Source organism: Centroberyx gerrardi, chromosome 8 (assembly GCF_048128805.1).
Source record: "Centroberyx gerrardi isolate f3 chromosome 8, fCenGer3.hap1.cur.20231027, whole genome shotgun sequence".
Lineage (NCBI taxonomy): Eukaryota > Metazoa > Chordata > Actinopteri > Beryciformes > Berycidae > Centroberyx > Centroberyx gerrardi.
Window position 1 is genome coordinate 30,616,835 of NC_136004.1, and position 18,328 is coordinate 30,635,162.

The window sequence follows — 18,328 nt, forward strand, 5'->3', positions numbered from 1 at the left end:
TTGAATTACTGGGGAACATATTTCGGATACGGCGGTCGTTGGAGTCGAGGTGCTCAGCTGCGGCTCCCGGTCCCACCGGGGACCGGGAGCAGGCTGCTCCACATCCAACCTGGATGTCCAGGAATCACAGTGTCCTCAGTTGGTCATTGAGTGATGTAGCAGCACTCATGGCGGAGGCATCATCTGCGGTGACAGCTGCGGCATCAGGCTGGAAACACTGGCATCTGTTGACGCCCCTCACTCCCCGCCGCTCCCCCCCCCCCCTCCCCCGCCCCCGTATCCCCATTAGGAGACCTCGCACGCCCTTCTGGGGCGTCGATCGAGAGGTTAAGTGGCGGTGCTCTTGCACCAGCATGTCCTCACCTGGTGTTTTCACAATAATGGTGGAGGGCAAAAGATAACTGAGGGGGAAGTCGACACCTGCTTTACAAAGCAGGTACAGTAGCAAATGCGGCGGGCCTCGTCAATAATGAAGCAGCGTGTCCCGGGGCGGCTGCTAGCTGCACCGTGGAGACTCCATCTGCTCCAGTGGGGGTCGATGTTTATGATAGAAATGCCCTGTTGTTTGACTGTCCTGTGTGTTGTGGTATGGACATGATGGATGTGCATTGACTGGAACCAATTCTCTTTGATTAAAGGATAGATACAGAACGCAAGGAGCTGTTCCTGTCAGTTTGGATGTGCAATTGCAGTAATGATCCAATCTCCTCCTTAAGAAAACAAACAGAAACTAAGAAAAATATTAAATTCTGAATATTCCTAATCAGTCACAACAGATTCTTGAATATAAGTCTAAATTGACATCCAAATTTCTTCAACTCCAATTTTCAAAATGCTTTGTACCCATTTTTGAGGGAAGATATCATGACCTGACATCCATCATTCAGTATCTCTAAAATATACAGGATCCAGCCTGTAAAAGTGTTATCCTTTTGTTAACCAAGGGCTTAAGTTACTTGCTACCCTTTAAAAAGTGCCATCATTTTTTTAAAATGTTGTACTATCAGTCATTTTATAAGAGAGAGTCTCCAAATAGTGGGTGTCTCATTTTGGAGCGTGACTCTTCATCTGGTCCACAGGTTTTGTAAGGCAGTCCCTCCCTCCCTCCCTCCAGTTTCCTCCTCTCCTCCGTCAGAACCTCAAACACAAACCCGTGCAGAGTGATGCCTCCTGGATGCCGAGTGACAGGCCTCGCATATGCTCCGCTGTGAATTATTCAGCCTCCTCAATTTTCACATCTTTAAGGGAAGTTTGAAAGCCATTAGCGACACCGGTGTCAGCCGGTCCAGCTGCATCGCATCACCGAGGCTTAGCGTCACGCCGGGGCTTACTTTCTGACAGATTAACGATGTGCGGGGACAAAGTTTTCCGACGTGGAGCCGGGGATCTCCGGCAAGAAGAGGCCTTCTGCCGTTCAAGCGGTGCCCGGCGCGTCCCTGGGAGCCCGCGCCGCTTTCTACCGAAAGTTTGACTGATCCCTCGGCCCCATGACAATCTGCCCTCTCATCTCCCATTTATTCATACATAACCGTTCGACCCACCAAGCAGCTGCAACCCTCTCCTCGCTGTCACTCACTCTCCTTTATTGTGGAAAAGTTAAGTGACAGTGAGCATTGTCGTAAATTATTCATCTGCCTTTTTTTTTTGTCATACGATTTGCTTTTTTCAGTCCTTTTTATCCTCATTTCCCTCTTGATTACCTTTTCATGTTTTTGCGCTGCCTGTTCCACCTTTCCACAATGGCACAGTTTTGCGAATAGGTGAAATTTAATCAGAACAATAATGTTTTGGTCCACCATCATCAGATATGCATAGGCTTTATATCTACACTACCAGGCAAAAGTCTGGACACACCTGATTGAATATACTACGTTTTTCATTCTCTTAAAGCCATTTTGATCTAAAGGCTTCTGCTTAAATGCTTGAAATGTGTTTCTTAGACAAATATAAATAGTGAAGTTGATCCTATGTATGAATTTCTTTCCAAAGCCTTTGACTTTCCATCAAGGCAAAGGGCGGCTACTTTAAAGAATCTAAAATATAAGATAGTTTTGATTTGTTTAACACTTTTTTGGTCGCTGCATAATTCCGTTTGTGCTATTTCATCGTTTTGATGTCTTTGCTATTATTTTAAAATGTGGAAAATAGTACAAATAAAGAAAAATGTGCTGTGTCCAAACTTTTGACTGGCATTTACAAAATTGCTTTTTAAATATAGCTTCAAATTCATTTTTACCTTCAAATATGCCGGCGTTTTAATAATTATTGCCCACCCAATTACTAAACAAACCTTTTTTTTTTAATATTCCTGAAAATAATGGAGGAAAAAAGGGCCAGGAAATATGACTTATGCCTCTTTACTGGAGCAGATTCTGCCTACTCAACAGTAACTTCTGACAATTACCATTTTGTGTCTCAGGGAGAAAAAAAAAAGAGAGAGAGAGAGAAGGCCTTACTGACTATGGTTGGGTTGTGGTGCGTTAAGGATGTCCAGCGGTGTCAGGGGGGGGGAAAGCCGAGCGTTCGTCAGCGTAACTCGCTTGGGAGCTTTCCTCCTTCACACGCCGGGGTCCGCACCTCCAGCTTGATTAACAACCTGCCGACCATTATCACGGATTGAGGATGTCAGCTAAATTAGCCTCTCCCCTCACCCATTCAGCAGAAGCACTTAGTTAACATGCAAGAACCTGTAACGGCTTCGCACAACCACAGAGGCGTTCAGCAGCTCAGAAAATCAAGGACCACAATGGAAATAAGTCTGTGGATTTATTGTGTTATCCTTGACGAACCTGCTTCTTGTCTTTGTCGAATAAACTAAACTAAAAACATTTCAGAAAATCCACGCTTTGCACAAACAAATATTTTGATATTCCTCAAAGAAAAAATACTAAAAAAGGTTCAAATCGATGCGAGCGTACGCATGAACAAGTCGAGTGAAATGTCAAAGTGCATCCGGCTTTAAAAGTTCCGTAAATCGTATTTACGAAACGAAACTAAAAACATTTCAGAAAATCCACGCTCTGCACAAAGGAATATTTTGATATTCCTAAAAAAAAAAAAATACAAAAAAAAGGTTCAAATCGATGCGAGCGTACGCATGAACAAGTCGAGCGAAATGTCAAAGTGCATCCGGTTTTAAAAGTTCCCATAAATCGTGTTTTAAATATTTAGTGTGGGTAAATAAGGATAGGTGCAAAGGAGTCAATTTGGAATATTTAGAATACACTGCATAGTAATGGACACATGGTCTGGTTGCTCATCTGTTCCGATCCACAGGAGAATTGGTGGCCCAAGGCGCAGCCCCGGGCAAAATCCTAAGCAAAGAGAGCTCTCTTGTTATTATTCCACTGCACCGGTTTTTTTATGCAGGCCTCCCCTGTACGCCACCACACACTCACAGCTGGCCCCTCGCACACAATGCCGCTTCACATACTTCTTTCTCTCCTCTTTTCTTGTCGGAGAGGGGAGGATTTCAGCCGTTTCGCTCGTTCCATATCCTGAATTCTCATTAAACCTGCGGTAATTGGATTGGGCGTAATAGACATATGGAAATTGCGGTGCCGTTCATCATTAGGGTTTTAATTGCGCCCATTTCGGCCTCCCCGTTTCTCCCTCTCTAAATAAGTCATAGGAGTTCAGGCGCCTTGTTACTGCCAGTCAGGTCCCTTGTTCTGCACACAGTGACGGCGAGGATAATCAGAGCGTTTTCTTTCCTTTGCGTTGAGTGTCTCTGAATTTGACCGTTTGGTTTGCTCCCTTTGTGTTCTTTACTGAGCGTTGTACAGATGCAGAAGTCCCTCTTTTTACTACATGCTTTACTACTCCTGCACACCATCTTCAAAAGGAAATGTGTGTGAAATAATAAAGTTTTGCTCTTTCTTTCGTTTGAAGTTACAAGGAATGGCCAGTAGAGCTTTGTGTTACAGTTTACTCATTTGATTCTTCTGTATTACATTCAAGAAACAATTTCCTGCAGGATTGATGTGGGACAACTGCAGGATAAAAGCATGAGAGGGGACTTTCACAATGGCTGCCACTGTAAAGTCCATTTACTGCACCTTATACAGTCAAAAAGCCTTGTATGCTGGTTGTGGCTGATTGAGCAGATTATTGTGACACTGATTTAAATGTTTTATTTACAGGACGATGGATGTTCTCATCAGTTTAAACAGCGGCAAGTCGTTCATCTCCAGCTCCTACACCATCACCGCTTCAACATGCGTGAGTCTCAATTACCTTCTTGTTAAGAAATGATAGTTACTCCTTTCCCCTTGGCTGTATTTTCTTTACTTTTGACTTAAAGTAAGAAAAAAAAAAAAAAAAACGTCTTATTTCATTTCCCTAACACTTATCATACAAGATCTTTCTAGGGTCAAAGGAATATTTTGTTACATTTATTGAGAGGGCACTATGGCTCTGGCCTAAAGTATAAATATAAATATAGATTTTTATGGCATATAAACATTTCCTCAAATCATGCTACAGCGTCCCTGGCTGGATGTTGGGTGTTGAGGCCTGTTTTAATGTTTCAGTCAGTGTTATTGGTTTTGAGTGTTTTTATTTTTTGACAAATATATATAACTATGGGATCAAACCATAACGATTTTACTAGCGTGGGCAAACAGCACTCCTCCTATTCTAATACTTATTATGTGAAGAGAGGAGACCAATTTCTGCCCCAAATAGGCTTCAATACTGTTCTACAGTATCTTATAGTGTGCATGTGTGTGTACGCGCATACGTGCTACGACTGCACAATTAAGTGCAATTCTTTCTCTTTTTCCCCTCTAAACAAGTCCTTGTATGTGAAGTTCAGCAGTCGTTCCAGAAAGTAGAATCTTATAAAGTGACTACATCTATATTGTCCTGTTGTCTTCCAGTCGGACGGCTTGGTGGTGGCCATCGTGTTCCTGGTGCTGCTGTTCCTCGTGGCCTTTGCTCTCATGTGGTGGTTCTGGCCTCTCTGCTGCACACTGGTGAGTGTTGTGATGCTCATAACCCAGACAGAAGACATTCAGCTCTCATTCAACACATTCAACTTCAGTTACAATGGGTTTGGATGGGGATAACTTCCAGTATGGCGAGACATAACACAGTAGGTGCTGTGCATACCTTAGTATTGTCGGTGATGTGTGTAGTAGAAGACGTGGGAGCCGACAAAAGACGCAAAGAAATTCTCATGCGTTGTCTCTTTTGCTGGCAGTTAAAACATAATTGAAAATACTCATTGCTAACTTTTCCAGGTCTGATGAATTTCACAGAACCTAAAAAGGTTTATTGGCATTGAAACGTTTAATTGCAAGCAACAGACTGTCAGCACTGACAAAATTGAAACACCCTCACCTTCTCAGTATGAAAGCTTTTTATCCTGCAAAATGCGAACATCCTGTTTTTGCAAATGCAGCTAGTCTATATAGAGAGGCACCCCGACGTCTTGAGGGATCCTTTTGAAAATGCTAAGTTGAACTGAAAACGGTGCTCTTTAACATAAAATCGTGGTCGGCCTGTAGTGGGGAAGCGGTCCAAGGCGTGTGAAGTGTGTATGCCCGCTTAAAGCCAAAAGCCAAAAGCCAAAAGCCAAAAGCGTTAACCGTAACCCAGCGATAACCAGTGGGCCGGTGCCAGGTTCAGCGAACAGCCGCGTCCGAGCCGTTCTCTTAGCAGGCTCGGCATTGTTCACAGGCCTGCGCTGAAGGGAAGTGGTGTCGAGCATCTGTTCAACCCCTCACCTCCCGTTTACCTCGCTCACCCGCGGTGGCTTAGCAACACCACAGAGGAAGAACCTCAAACAGGAAGCAAAGAGCCCACATCCTGTGGATCAGCGGCTGGTGGCTGCACAGGGGTGAGAAGCGAGTTCCAAGAAGAGAAGAAGTCAGGTCATGTGTGTATGTGCAGCGTTTTAACAGAGAGGACTGTCACAAAAGTTTGTAAAAGAAAGCAAAGATAAAAACAAGGGTAACAACGCAAGAGATAGACCAGCAAGTGTGAATGACAGATTGCATGAAAGTAAACAAAAGCCCTATTTGCACAGGACTAACATCACCTGGGGACTGAAGTGATTTGTAATAATTGCGGAGATCGCTGGTGATTTTAATCCCGTGCGAATCTGCCGTGTCCGTGCTCCAGCTCAAATTCCTGTTGTATTTCGGTGAAGACAGCGATCCCCTGGTACTAATGCTAATCCCCTGCAAATCGAACTCTGTAATTTCAGCTGCAATTTGTTTTTGGCACTTGATTTCTCTTTTCTTCTTCTTCTGCTGCTTCCTCCTCTTCTAGATGTGCGAATTCTATCTTTCTTCCTTTAATGAAAAATGGAGGCAGGAGCTGAATCTGTAGAGAAAAGTTGAGAATGCATTTTTGGCATTTTACTAAATCAGGAAGGGACGGATTATAAAATCTTCACCTGGTGATTTCAGAGAATTGAATTATTCCCGTGCAAATGCGTTTTTTCACGAAATGCAGATGTTTCGGGGAAAATTCATTAAATACATGAGGTCCAGCATAATACTAGCCACATGCAAATAGGGCTAAAGAGAAAGGAATGGTCGATAAGGTGGGACTTAAGGTCGTTTGTAGGTTGTGTTGAATAAATGGGCCTTGAATCTGCAGTTAAATACTGAGCTCTCCTTTTTTGTAGATTTTATATTATGGAAAACATTTTACTATTTACATATCTACTATTATAAATTACTCGCCCTACTACCCCCTTTGGAAAACAGTCTCACCCACTTAACCATTTACAAAAATCCACAGCAGATTATCGTTCGGGGCGATGAGAGAGGGGCTACAGATGGTGCGCCCCGGTCTCTCTGTCTCTGCTTCTTTTTTGGGGGAGATCTGATAAAGGCAAATTTACCATCCACATCCCCACAGCAGTCCCCCCCCCCTCCTCCAAAACCTCCATCCTCACCCCCGCCCCCCCACCACCCTTAAATGATAGACGTCACCTGGCTTTGAGGACCTGAAGGGAGCCCATCCAGGATGAGATGGAAGCATATTTTGGAAAACCAACAAAGGCATTAAAATGTAAACCCCCTGCAGCATGTCTGGCCGCGGACGTGTTTGTCTTGGTAGAGAGAGCTGCTGTTGCCTTCCATCGAGGGACGCGGCAGAAGAGGAGGGCCATGTGTGGCTTGTTAATATTTAAACCCCCAGTCTGCCAGGTTTCAGCAGTCAGGATGAGGCCATGCACACACACACACACACACACACACACACACACGCCCAACCTCTCTCCCGCAATCCCTCTCTCTCTCTCCCACATGGATTGGTGCCAGCAGAGAGGTCATACAAGCTGTGGTGTGGTGATTTCTTTGTTTATGATTTGTTTGGAAATTAAACTCAGAAAGGCGTAGCCTGTAGTTCAAACCAGACGAGTGAGTCAGATTTGAACTGCATCACCAGTTTCCAAATTACAAGTGATTTACCGCTAATCGGATGCACCTTTTGGTATAGTACTGCGGCACGACACTCGGATACTTTTTCACCTCAGTCGGTGCTTCATGTGTTAATATTCTCCCATTATTTCATGTTAGATCACGCTGAAAGAGGTCAGTGTGGCTCTCTGATGCACAATGTCTGTCCTCTTATGTGTGATTACTGGCACTGTGCTTCCCTTAGAATCGTTACTTGCACATTTTCTCACAAGTAGGTTCATTTGTCCACAATTAAAAGTCCAAATCATTTTTTAAATTTGCAAATATGCTACCTGCCTCCGATCTATCACCATAAGCCTCCTGAAACAGCTTGACGCAACACGGTATGAGTTTGAGGCTGGAGAACGAATGGATTATCAACTCCAGTTGGACAATTACGGAGGCAGCCATATGGGGATGATGCCCTCGGCGCCTCTGATTGGTCAGATCCCCCGGTGTCGTTGTCGCGGTGACGAGCCGCTGGGGCTAATGTCAGATGGCTAAGTATCCTGCGGTTTAGTTTTTAATTATGCCGTGCGCTGCCGCCGCGTTGTGGAGTGCTCCTCATCACATCTGTCCATCAGGTAGTTGGAAAAGAGCAGCAGAGCCCAGTCATTTGTATAATGCTTTATTTATCCCACAATATGTCCAGGAAATCTGCTGCATAATTACTTAATAAAAGGAGGTAATCCTGTCAGCGTAAGGTGCGGCTGAAATGATGTTAATCAGCGTATGGAGAGGCTACCAATAGACCTTTACTGGATTTACTTACAGCCAGTTGTGTGTCAAAGAGCAATTAATTAACCCTAATTGATTATTTTTCATTATTCTAATGACAACAGTATGTGGGGAGTGTAATGGTATCCCTGCGCTTAACTGTGAATGAAACAGCTGTTAGGATCTATGATATGCCATAATTACATTGCTCTTTTTTCTGAAAAACCAATTTAGCAAATGCATAACCAGCAATGGCAGTGTAGTATCCATCTTTGATGACTAATGGACAAAGGTCTGCCTTTCACACCTCAGCTTGAGATATATCGTCTTGGCGCTAATGTTTATTTATAGGCCAGCCGCTTGTGTGGAGTGTTAAAGTCCACTATTGTGTAAGAGGGAGACGGAGGAATGAGGAGCGTCCTTATCACCGGAAGATTACCGGTTCAAATCCCAGCTGGGGAAATCTGGGTGGGAGGAGTGAGCAGGAAACACTCTCCCCTCCCTTAACAAACACTGTTGAAGTGCCGTTGAGCAAGGCACTGAACCTCAACTGCTCCAGTCGAGCTGCTTGTCCCCACACGTTGAAGACTGTGGCTCTACTGGAACATGAATAAATGCTGAAGTGTGAATGTGATGCACAAGAAAGAAAGAGAGAAAGAGCGTGATGAATTTCCGAAAGGACCAACAAATATCTATTAAAAGCTCATTCAGGATAAATAAAGCTTCATAGTCATACTGTTTGAGGTTTCATCATGAGTAACGCTATTCAGGCACCACACATAACCCTAAAAATAAAAATAACTGTTTGCAGCCATATTTGAAGCAGGTCTTACATCAGTTCATCAGTTTCCGGCCTGCTGGACCCAAGGCAGTTTCCTATACAGCTGTAGCCATCGTAGAAATCCCCCTTCATGTATTTATCCTGTGTCAGCACTGCAGACTATTGTCTCCTGATACAGTTCAACCAAATGATTATAATTTAACACAAAACTGTATCTCTCAAGTGACTACATCACTTGATTCCCTACGGCCTCCGACACCTGAAGAAAGCAGAACTGAATCTTTCCAGAGCGATTCCTCTCTGAGACGGAGCGAGCGTGCAGCAGCGGTTCAGCAAGCACGCAGCAAAAAAGTTGGACTTGTACAGCGGTGACGTCTGCATGCGAAGCGACGAAATGTCTGTATCCGACTGACAACTGACAAATGTCACTGTCGGGGTTCTGCTTTGCCATGCACATCTAAAAACAGTCAAGGCATCTTGTCCTTGAGTGGAATCGCATTGTGGACAACCTGCTACTCAGGTGCCATGTCATCCAGTGTTGTCATGAACAATGCCGCCGGGCCGGTCACTCTGGGTTGTGTTTCTGTGTGTGTTTGCGTGTGTGTGTGTGTGTGTGTGTGTGTTGAGCCACTCATCTTCCACCCAGACACCGTTTGGAGCCGAGCCCAAGCCTCCTCCTCTGCATCTCATTGGAGCTAATTAACTCCTTAGGACTTTATGATTGGGGGGATTGCTTGGGAGCGCTGAACCCCATCCAATTAATTAAGAGCTAAACGGGCAGCGGCGCTCGCCCCAAAGACTCCCCTGTCAACAAGTTGATTTTCAGCTTTTCTTTATTTTGCACCGGGGGCCCCTGATGTTGGTTTACAAGCAGGATCCTTGTAATCAGTAGTCAGCGGGGCGATTTGGGCGGCAGTTGTAGTTACAAAGCAGCCTGGCAGCGGCGTCTCCGCTGTAGGACGAGCGCAGGGACGCCTCTGTTTGACTCACTCACCTGTCACGCATCGCCTCCGTCAGCCGTGTCTCTGCTGACAAGGTGCGTGTGTGTGTGTGTGTGTGTGTGTGTGTATACATCTCCTGATGGACTTTCTGCTGACGCTCTTTTCCTTCTTACATTCATCCAGGTCATCAAAGACCCGCCACCTCCACCTCCACCTTCCCGTCCTCCTCCACCCGTGAGTACATCGCTGTAGTGTTGCCACCGTACCACAAGTTTTACTTTAGTACCAATTCATAGTATTCTGGTCCATCACCGCACGGCCATCCTGGTATGAAAATAACAGGTGATTGTAATAAATGAACAAGTGATTATAATCAAATGACAGCCACAGCCAATGAGCTGTGTGTATGGTAAAGCACTATAATGACATCATGGGAATACTCTGAATACTAAATGTAATATCTAAAAATTGTGTACTACTGCGATGCCACAGCAAACAAGCAGTTGCACCAAACAACCACCGTGCTTTATTCTAACCAGAGGTGTGACCAAGTCAACTTTGTCCCAAGTCAGTCTCAAGTCTGAAGTCAAGTCCCAAGTCTAAATGTAGATCACCAAGTCAAGTTCAAGTCAAGTCCATGTCATTAATCTCAAGTCTCAAGTCTAAATGCAGAACAGCAAGTCAAGTCAGAACAAATCCAGAGTCCAGTATCAATTTAATATCTTAAAGAAAACTAAATATCTAGGACTTTTCAATGCAATATGGTTTTAATAGGATAAAAAACTTGGTAAGAGCATCATGAGTTTGATTTCTATAATCAGTTTCAACTTTTCAACAATTCTAAATTCAGAAAACCAAATTTAAATTCAGTCCTCTGGTGGAACAATCAATCCTTTTCAAGTCGTCAAAGTACAAGTCAGAGTCAAATCCCAAGTCACCAGAACCCAAGTCAAGTCAAGTCTCAAGCTATTCAAATTGTGACTCGAGTCTAAGTCATGTGACTCGAGGCCCCACCTCTGATTCTAGCCAAAAGCACCATAACTTGACAATATGAATAGCGTTAACTTGAGTAACTTAATAAATATTAACTCTGCAATTAGAACAAATAAATATATCAAAAAATTAAGAGTGCAGTGAGCTGCTTTGCTGAGTTTCTTCTGTTCCCACAGTCAGACAGCTTTGCAGCAACCTTTGCACAGAGATTTGATGTTTGTCTTTGTCGGCTCTATAAGTGAAATAGTTCCATATTTCACTCCTGGCCCCGGTTTCGCCAGCCAGTTTGGACGGACTGGGATCCAGTTCAAGACTGTTTGATCCTGTTGCCCGTTTTCAGCTGTTTGACTCCCAGCTGCTGCAGTCCGCTGTCAAGAGCCAGACTGACACTTTGTTTATGACGCTGAAATTGAGTGTGAGCTTGCAGAGCAAAGTCTCAAACGTTGGTCAAATTAAATATCAAATTCACAGTGGTATCGAAGTAGTATTTGGATTTCTGTTATCATGACAATGCTAAATCAAAGCCACCGAACACAGAAGTTAAGATTTTAACATTATTGCCGCTCCCCCCCCGATGAAACAAAGTAATAGCTGAGTTTCTGTGCGGTCGTAGAAGGAAATTGTAGAGTATCAAGCAAAGCCCTGCACAGAAATTAGGCTTTTTTGGTTTTGTGAAGGAGGAAGAGGTGATAGATAGTTTTGTCGTCATGGTTTCTACAACAGTCTAGTCATTGTTTTATCCCTCATCCCAGAAATGATCACAGGCCCAGGGATGAAACTGTAAATCATTCCTGTTTTTAACTTAAGTTTCCGTATATTTTCAGTGCGCTCCTAGGTTATATTTCCTGTTATTCAGGATTACATCATTATATCTCTCAATCCAAGCTCCGTTGGTGACATAGGTACGATTGTGTTGCCAACACTGCAAAAAACATCCATCTCAACAAATCATTTAGCCTTTAAATCTTATTTTTCTTAAACCAAGAGAAGAATTCTGCCAGTGAGATGAGATAACTCCACTTGTTTCCAATGCAGCTTCACTTGTTTCAGCAATTTTCTAGAGTTTGTTGAAACCAGTCAGAATAAGGCAGATCACTGCACTACTGTCAAGAAAATGACACTTGGTTCTACTTAATTCTTGAAACAAGTCGATTTGCATTGGAAACAAGTGAAGTTATCGAACCCGACTGGCAGATTTTTTCACTTGTTTCAAGAAAATTACGATTTTAGGACTTGATAATAGACTAAATGACTTGTTTAAATGGAGATTATTTTGCAGTGAAGAAGTTAATTTTCTTTCATTTCTCTCCCTCTCCTCCTAAGGAGCCAGACCCTCTGCCCAAGAAGAAGTGGCCCACTGTGGACGCCTCCTACTACGGAGGGAGAGGAGCCGGAGGGATCAAGCGCATGGAGGTCAGTGTCCGTTTATCATCCTCCAACATATTGCTTTCAGTCGTATGAAACTCATTCGTCAAGTCCCTCTCCTCTCTCTCTCTCTCTCTTCCATTACGGTTTATCCATTCATTTCCTTGATGTCATTGTCTCTTCTGGACTGTATCCTTGGACTCAACCTGCACCGGAGTTATTTATTACACAGGACTTAATCCTCATTACCACTTGAGACACTTTTAATAGTTTTATCTTCTTAGTTTGCCATTTATTTATATTACCTTATCTTTCCTGTACTATTTTTATTAGCTTTCCTATGCTGCCTTGGCATTGTTCTGCCAATTGCTGCTGTGACACCCAAATTTCCCTTAAGAGATCTAAATCTTAACCTTAATCTTAATCTTAGATGTTAAATGATTTGACCAGCAAACTGCATTTTGATACCTTGGTATCAGTAATACCCTCTAGTCCTGGGAAACCAAATCTAGCTTTTGCGCACAACGCTGAAATACAGCGTAGCAGAAAAAAAACCCAACCGATTTTTGTGGCATTCTAGAGGTGAGTAAACTTCGGCCCTCTCTGAACCTGCGACACGCTCGGAGAGAAAAGCGCTGACGTGCCGTCTTTGCTCTGGAAGCTGGAAGTTTTGTGGAGCGCTCGGGAGGAGGGACCGGCCTCCTCCAGCCGGGGCCGCTGTCCTCGTCAGCCGCCTGACGACTCCGACATGACAGGGCCTGCCAGCTCGTCCTTGGCCGTCCGAGCCTGATTGGATCAAGTCGTTGCCGGGATGAAGGATTGAGCGCTGCTGTCAACTTGACGCATCCGTCTCACCCACCTCTCCACCCGCCCCCCCACCCCACCCCCCGACTCCCAAACCTTGGCAGCCCCTTTGTTATCCGCCCGCTTTCCCTCTCCTCCGAAGGGAATCCAGGTTTAAAGGCTCCCACCCCTCCTTCCCCCCTCGCCTCTCGCCTCTCGCCTCTACCCCCCTACCGCTTCTCAGCCCCCGAGGAAGTCGGTGGGATTGCGGGGATTTCCCAGAATCCTCAGGGAGCGCCTACCTCTGGCTTTTTCCCACGGGTGTTAGCGAGCTATCCCGTCCCCTCTCTCTTCTTCCCGGAGCGGGTTGATTCTCCCGGACAGCCCCGTCTTCCACTTCTGAAGGTTCCCCCCCCCCCCCCCCCCTGCGGATCGGGGGGGGAAGAGGTGTTTGTTAAGATCAACCTGTCCTCTTCTCTGCATCTCGATTTAAGACATCATGCTGGTAAAACCACCGCCGCCACTCCGCTCGCTGCCAACATTTCAAACGCGTTATTCAACCTGCGGGGGTGACGACGTATCTTTTATTCATCGGGACACGCACCCCTCTCTTTTCTTGGTGACGCGGCGGGCCGGGGAAATATCCCACAGATGATTCTGAAAAGCTGTTCTATATTGTCACGGCTTAACCTACAGCTTGAAAACTGTGTCGCTAATTAATCACCTCTCCCCATTCATGTGACGGTGGATTTTTTTTTTTTTTTTTCTCCTTGCAACAGATGTGATGAATTCAATTAAAAAGCAGGACAGCTTAACACACACACACACACATGCATTCACTCTCACACACACACACAAAAACACATGTACAGTATGCAAATGTGCTTAGTAATACAATAACAGGTTTTCAGTCCCATTTTTTCAAAGGATATATAGTGATAGCAATTGTAGAAGCCCCCCTTCATTATCATATTGATCCTGCATCTATCCCGTATGGATTAGAAGGGTTGGGTTCCGTTAGCTGGTTCCATTTTGGTAAAATACTCTGATTCGTTAAGCTCCGAGTCTAACGAATCTCTTATCGAATCTCTTTCTACAACTGATGATGTAATACGAGCGCGCGCTAACTCCCCAGTTTGTTTTCTGGACTGACTGAACATGGCAGATCGCCTCAGATGTTCGAAAAGTGTGGGTGCGCTTCACTAAAATCAACGAACAAACGGCGAAATGCAATATTTGATCTACATTGCAACATTTTTTCTACGCAGCATCAAATCAAAGCAAAAGAGTGCAGCGTTTTCGACAACTTGGAAGACCTAAACAGATTCGATAAGGGATTCGAAAGGATTCGGATTCGATAAGCAGATTGGATAGTGGATTCAGATTCAATAAAATGCTTTAATTCGAACTTCAACCCTACTGGTCAGCGCTTTGAATAAGAAGCCTCCGCTAAATGGCAGATTTTCTCTGTATATTCTTCATTCACGAATAGACAAGGAAGAGAAGAAGCTGTACTTGGCCCTAACCTTGCTGCTGCTGTTGCGGGTCTTTTTGTGCGTCTAGGTGCGCTGGGGAGAGAAAGGCTCGACTGAGGAGGGAGCCAGGCTGGAGAAGGCCAAGAACGCCGTCGTGTCCATACCAGAGGAGGTGGAGGAGCCCATGATCAAACGTCCCGCCGCCAAATCCGCCCCCAGCTACCACCAGACAGAGAACAAGTGGTACACTCCCATCAAGGTGAGCGCAACAAATGAATATGCAGCCGTTTTTTCCTTTTATTGCAACACACACATACACACACACTTACAGCCTCCCACTCTTCTCACATAATTTCATTTTCCTCTTATATATATATATGCATTTTGTTGTGTTTGCACCATTCTCCTCCTTGTTGAGATGTCGTTTGTGTCATTGTTTGGCATAAACAACATCTTGATTTTTGTTTTGTTTTTTGGAGTGAAACATATTTTATACACCCCTCAGTGTTTTTGTCTCGCCTGCACAGTTTCATCTCTCTTTTTTCCCAGTGTTTTTTTTTTTTTTTTGCATCATTTGTGCAAATCAGCAGAACTAATACGCAGCCGTGTGAAGTCCCGACTCTTAACTGAAAGGCGTCTCCTCTCTGTCCTCTCAGGGTCGTCTCGATGCTTTGTGGGCTTTGCTGCGGCGGCAGTACGACCGGGTCTCCCTCATGCGTCCCACCTCTGCAGACAAGGTAAGGCGGCGGGAAGAACCGCTGAGATTTGGCGCAAAATTCAACCCTAAACCTGTTGGCAGTGAATCCTGAAACTGGAAACAAAACGCAAAGGTTTCAAGCTCTAGATGCTTTTTTTTGTCCCCAGTGGAAAATTTGCAGCAAGGCATAAAATATATATAATACAAGACATACTCACGATAGACAAAATATGCAGAAGTGTGCAAGACACATTAGAATGAAGAATGGAAAGAGTGGTCGATTGCATAAACAGGGAAGTGTGTGTGTGTGTGTGTGTGTGTGTGTGTGTGTGGAGGGGGAGTGGGGGCATGTGGTTGCGACTTTGATGAGCGTCACTGTGTTTGATTCAGCTTTTGGTTTTCTGAAGCTACAACATGAAGGTAGTGACTCAAAATCTCCCAAAGTGGTGACCAGGACAGTTTATGTATCATAAACTGTTTTTTGTGTCATTGTTTGGCATAAACAACATCTTGATTTTTGTTTTGTTTTTTGGAGTGAAACATATTTTATACACCCCTCAGTGTTTATGTATCATAAACTGTCCTGGTCACCACTTTGGGAGATTTTGAATCTATAAATAGGAAATTCCTTACATCAGTCATGAGTGAGGATCAGTCTGCTTCTATTTTTCACCGTTTTATTTTGCTGACTTCCTTACTTTTTCGTCGGCACACATGCGATGGCAAGAGGGCATTATTCACTCTGATTATGGGTATTTTTATGCTGCCAACTCACCACAGCTGTGTCTCGTACCTATTGCATCACCGTCCCATAATAACACCAAAGAAACTCCCTCTTTTATTGCTGTGTTATGTTGCAGTTAGAGAGGTGGAATGAGATTTGTCTTAGGTTGCAAGAGCAGAGGAAGTCGCTGGCGTGCGTTGAGCATTGTGTTGTTGTTACCTAACCGGGCGTTGTGGGCTGCAGCTGCACAGCCTCACAGCAGAGAGCGAGACGTGTGACAGCGACGACCTAATATGGTCAAACTCTGGACGTTTCTCAACCTTCCTCGGACGAGAGGAAAACACATCGGCTCCGCAGACTGACAAACGAAAACCCCCAGCGCCCCGCAGGCGGTTAAGGGAGCAGCCTGCGCAGAAACCACTACCAAGTCAAAGTTAACCAGATGTTTTGATATGTCCCACGCTCTCTCAGACTGTAATTAATCCACAAAACCACACCATCTGCTGTGGAGATTGAGCTATATGCCTAATCCAAAATGAATGGCATAGATTAGCACCAATTTGCAGATGGGTATACTGTGATGGAGCGTTCAAACTTCATTTCTAGACCGGTTTTGAGGTCCAACAACATCCAAAAACGTCCAAAAATGTGGTGGTCATAGTATAAATCCTCCCTCTGTCCCACATTAGTACTGCAGGCAGTTCTATCTATCTTATCTACCTTAAATGTTATACAGTACATGGTGAAAATGAGTATTGTAATAAAATATGCTGTGTTTCTAAGTATGTTTCTAAGATAAAATAAGATAAGATTGCACTTTATTGAATTTCCAAACAGTGGATCAATAAAGTGCTATCTCATCTTATCTTACCTTACCTTATCTTATCTTATCTTATCTTATCTTATCTTATCTTATCTTATCTTATCATCCCATTGGCACAGCATATTTTATTACAAAATTCAAATATTATTCCACCTACTAGTTACCAGACAGTTCCTTGTAACTTCTGGCAGCTGAAAAGAGAGCAGGATTTAATATTTCCAAACACTTTTTCCAAACACACACACTAGTACACACACATTAGTAAGTAAAGTAAGTAAGTAAAGTTTATTTATACAGCACCTTTCACAGAGAAAAGTCACAAAGTGCTTCACAAGAGTAAAATAGCTGAAATAAGACAAAAAAACATTAATACATAGAATAAATAAGATACGCAGAAGCTACAAAGGCCAGTCTGAACAGATGAGTTGTCTTTATTAGTAGTCTTTATAAGTATTTATAAGTGTACACACTTAAATTTAGGCCCTGATGTCTTTTATGCATTGCAATGGCCACTTCTGAGCGTCTTCCTCTTCAGACGTCCGTATGTGTGGCCTGAAAACTGGAAGCATCGGAGTATTTTATTGGGTCACAGAATGATGTCAGACTGCAAACGTTTCAAGTGGAATAACGTTCGCTCTCTCGCTGCTCCGAAGAACATGGAAAACCCGAGCCAGCGGGCCAGCTGTGAGGCTGCCAACCGCCTCCCGGTGCCGGCACAGAGTTGGTTTAGCAAAGTTCAGAAGATGCGGTGTTGAAAACCTCATCGAAAACTCTCAGTCTGCTCTCCAGCTGGTCTAAACTTCAGGCTGGTGGTGAGAGAGACTGTCCCGTAACCTGCAGGTCACAGGGTTTTTATTGGTGGAGGATAGTGTTTAGGAGGGATAGTGAGTTTAAATTGAACAGAACTGAATTTTTGTTGTTTGAACTGTGGGGAAAACCTGGACTGGATCTTGTTTCTTTGGGATTTTTATTCTAAAGGATTTTGGGGGGGGAGTTTTACACATTTACACATTAACTCACACATGCACAAGCAGCACAAAATCACAATATATTTGTCTAAAACTTTTTTTTTTGTCGTTGTGAGTTGTGGGTTTTTTAGTTGGGTCTTATGCTGTGTTGTAGGGAATTGACGGGAATATTTTGGCTGACTTGAAATCAGCGCAGTGCATCAGCTAAAATGCAACGTCTGTTTCACCGCCGTGATAAATTGACACTGCGTCAAATGGGCTGATCTTGTTTGCGTGATGATTGGTGCATAAGTTTTCACAGGTTGTACGTGATTTAACTGGATGACAAAAGTCACAGAGTTTCTCACGCACACAGTTATTTATGATGAAATGACAAAAACTCCCCTGCACAACAGTCATCCAATTGTCTTGAGTTTTTAGTACAAAGAAAAAGGGAAGGATTGTCAAGCGTCACGCTGGCAGCTCCCAGTGAGTGAAGGCTGATAGATGTTCCCACACATGAGGTCACTTCAGCTGCTCTGAGAAAACCGACTTGAAGTGGAAAAACAGACAGCGGAGCCGACTTGTTGCCTGTGAGTAAACCAGTTGTGTCGAACCACTTAGACAGGAAGAGGACATGGAGGAAAGGCAGCGGGCCAAGCCGCCG

The 18,328-nt window shown here is 44.1% G+C and overlaps 1 protein-coding gene across 1 annotated transcript in view; it reads left to right on the forward strand.

Moving 5' to 3' along the window:
- The window catches only part of antxr2a (ANTXR cell adhesion molecule 2a), a 79,317-nt gene that overhangs the window by 22,092 nt on the left and 38,897 nt on the right, over positions 1 to 18,328 (forward strand). The window contains exons 11-16 of the mRNA XM_071923843.2: positions 4,143 to 4,221; positions 4,881 to 4,976; positions 10,038 to 10,088; positions 12,171 to 12,260; positions 14,559 to 14,729; positions 15,127 to 15,207. Coding sequence (XP_071779944.1) covers positions 4,143 to 4,221; positions 4,881 to 4,976; positions 10,038 to 10,088; positions 12,171 to 12,260; positions 14,559 to 14,729; positions 15,127 to 15,207 — 568 coding nt within the window. The remainder of the gene's footprint in view (positions 1 to 4,142; positions 4,222 to 4,880; positions 4,977 to 10,037; positions 10,089 to 12,170; positions 12,261 to 14,558; positions 14,730 to 15,126; positions 15,208 to 18,328) is intronic.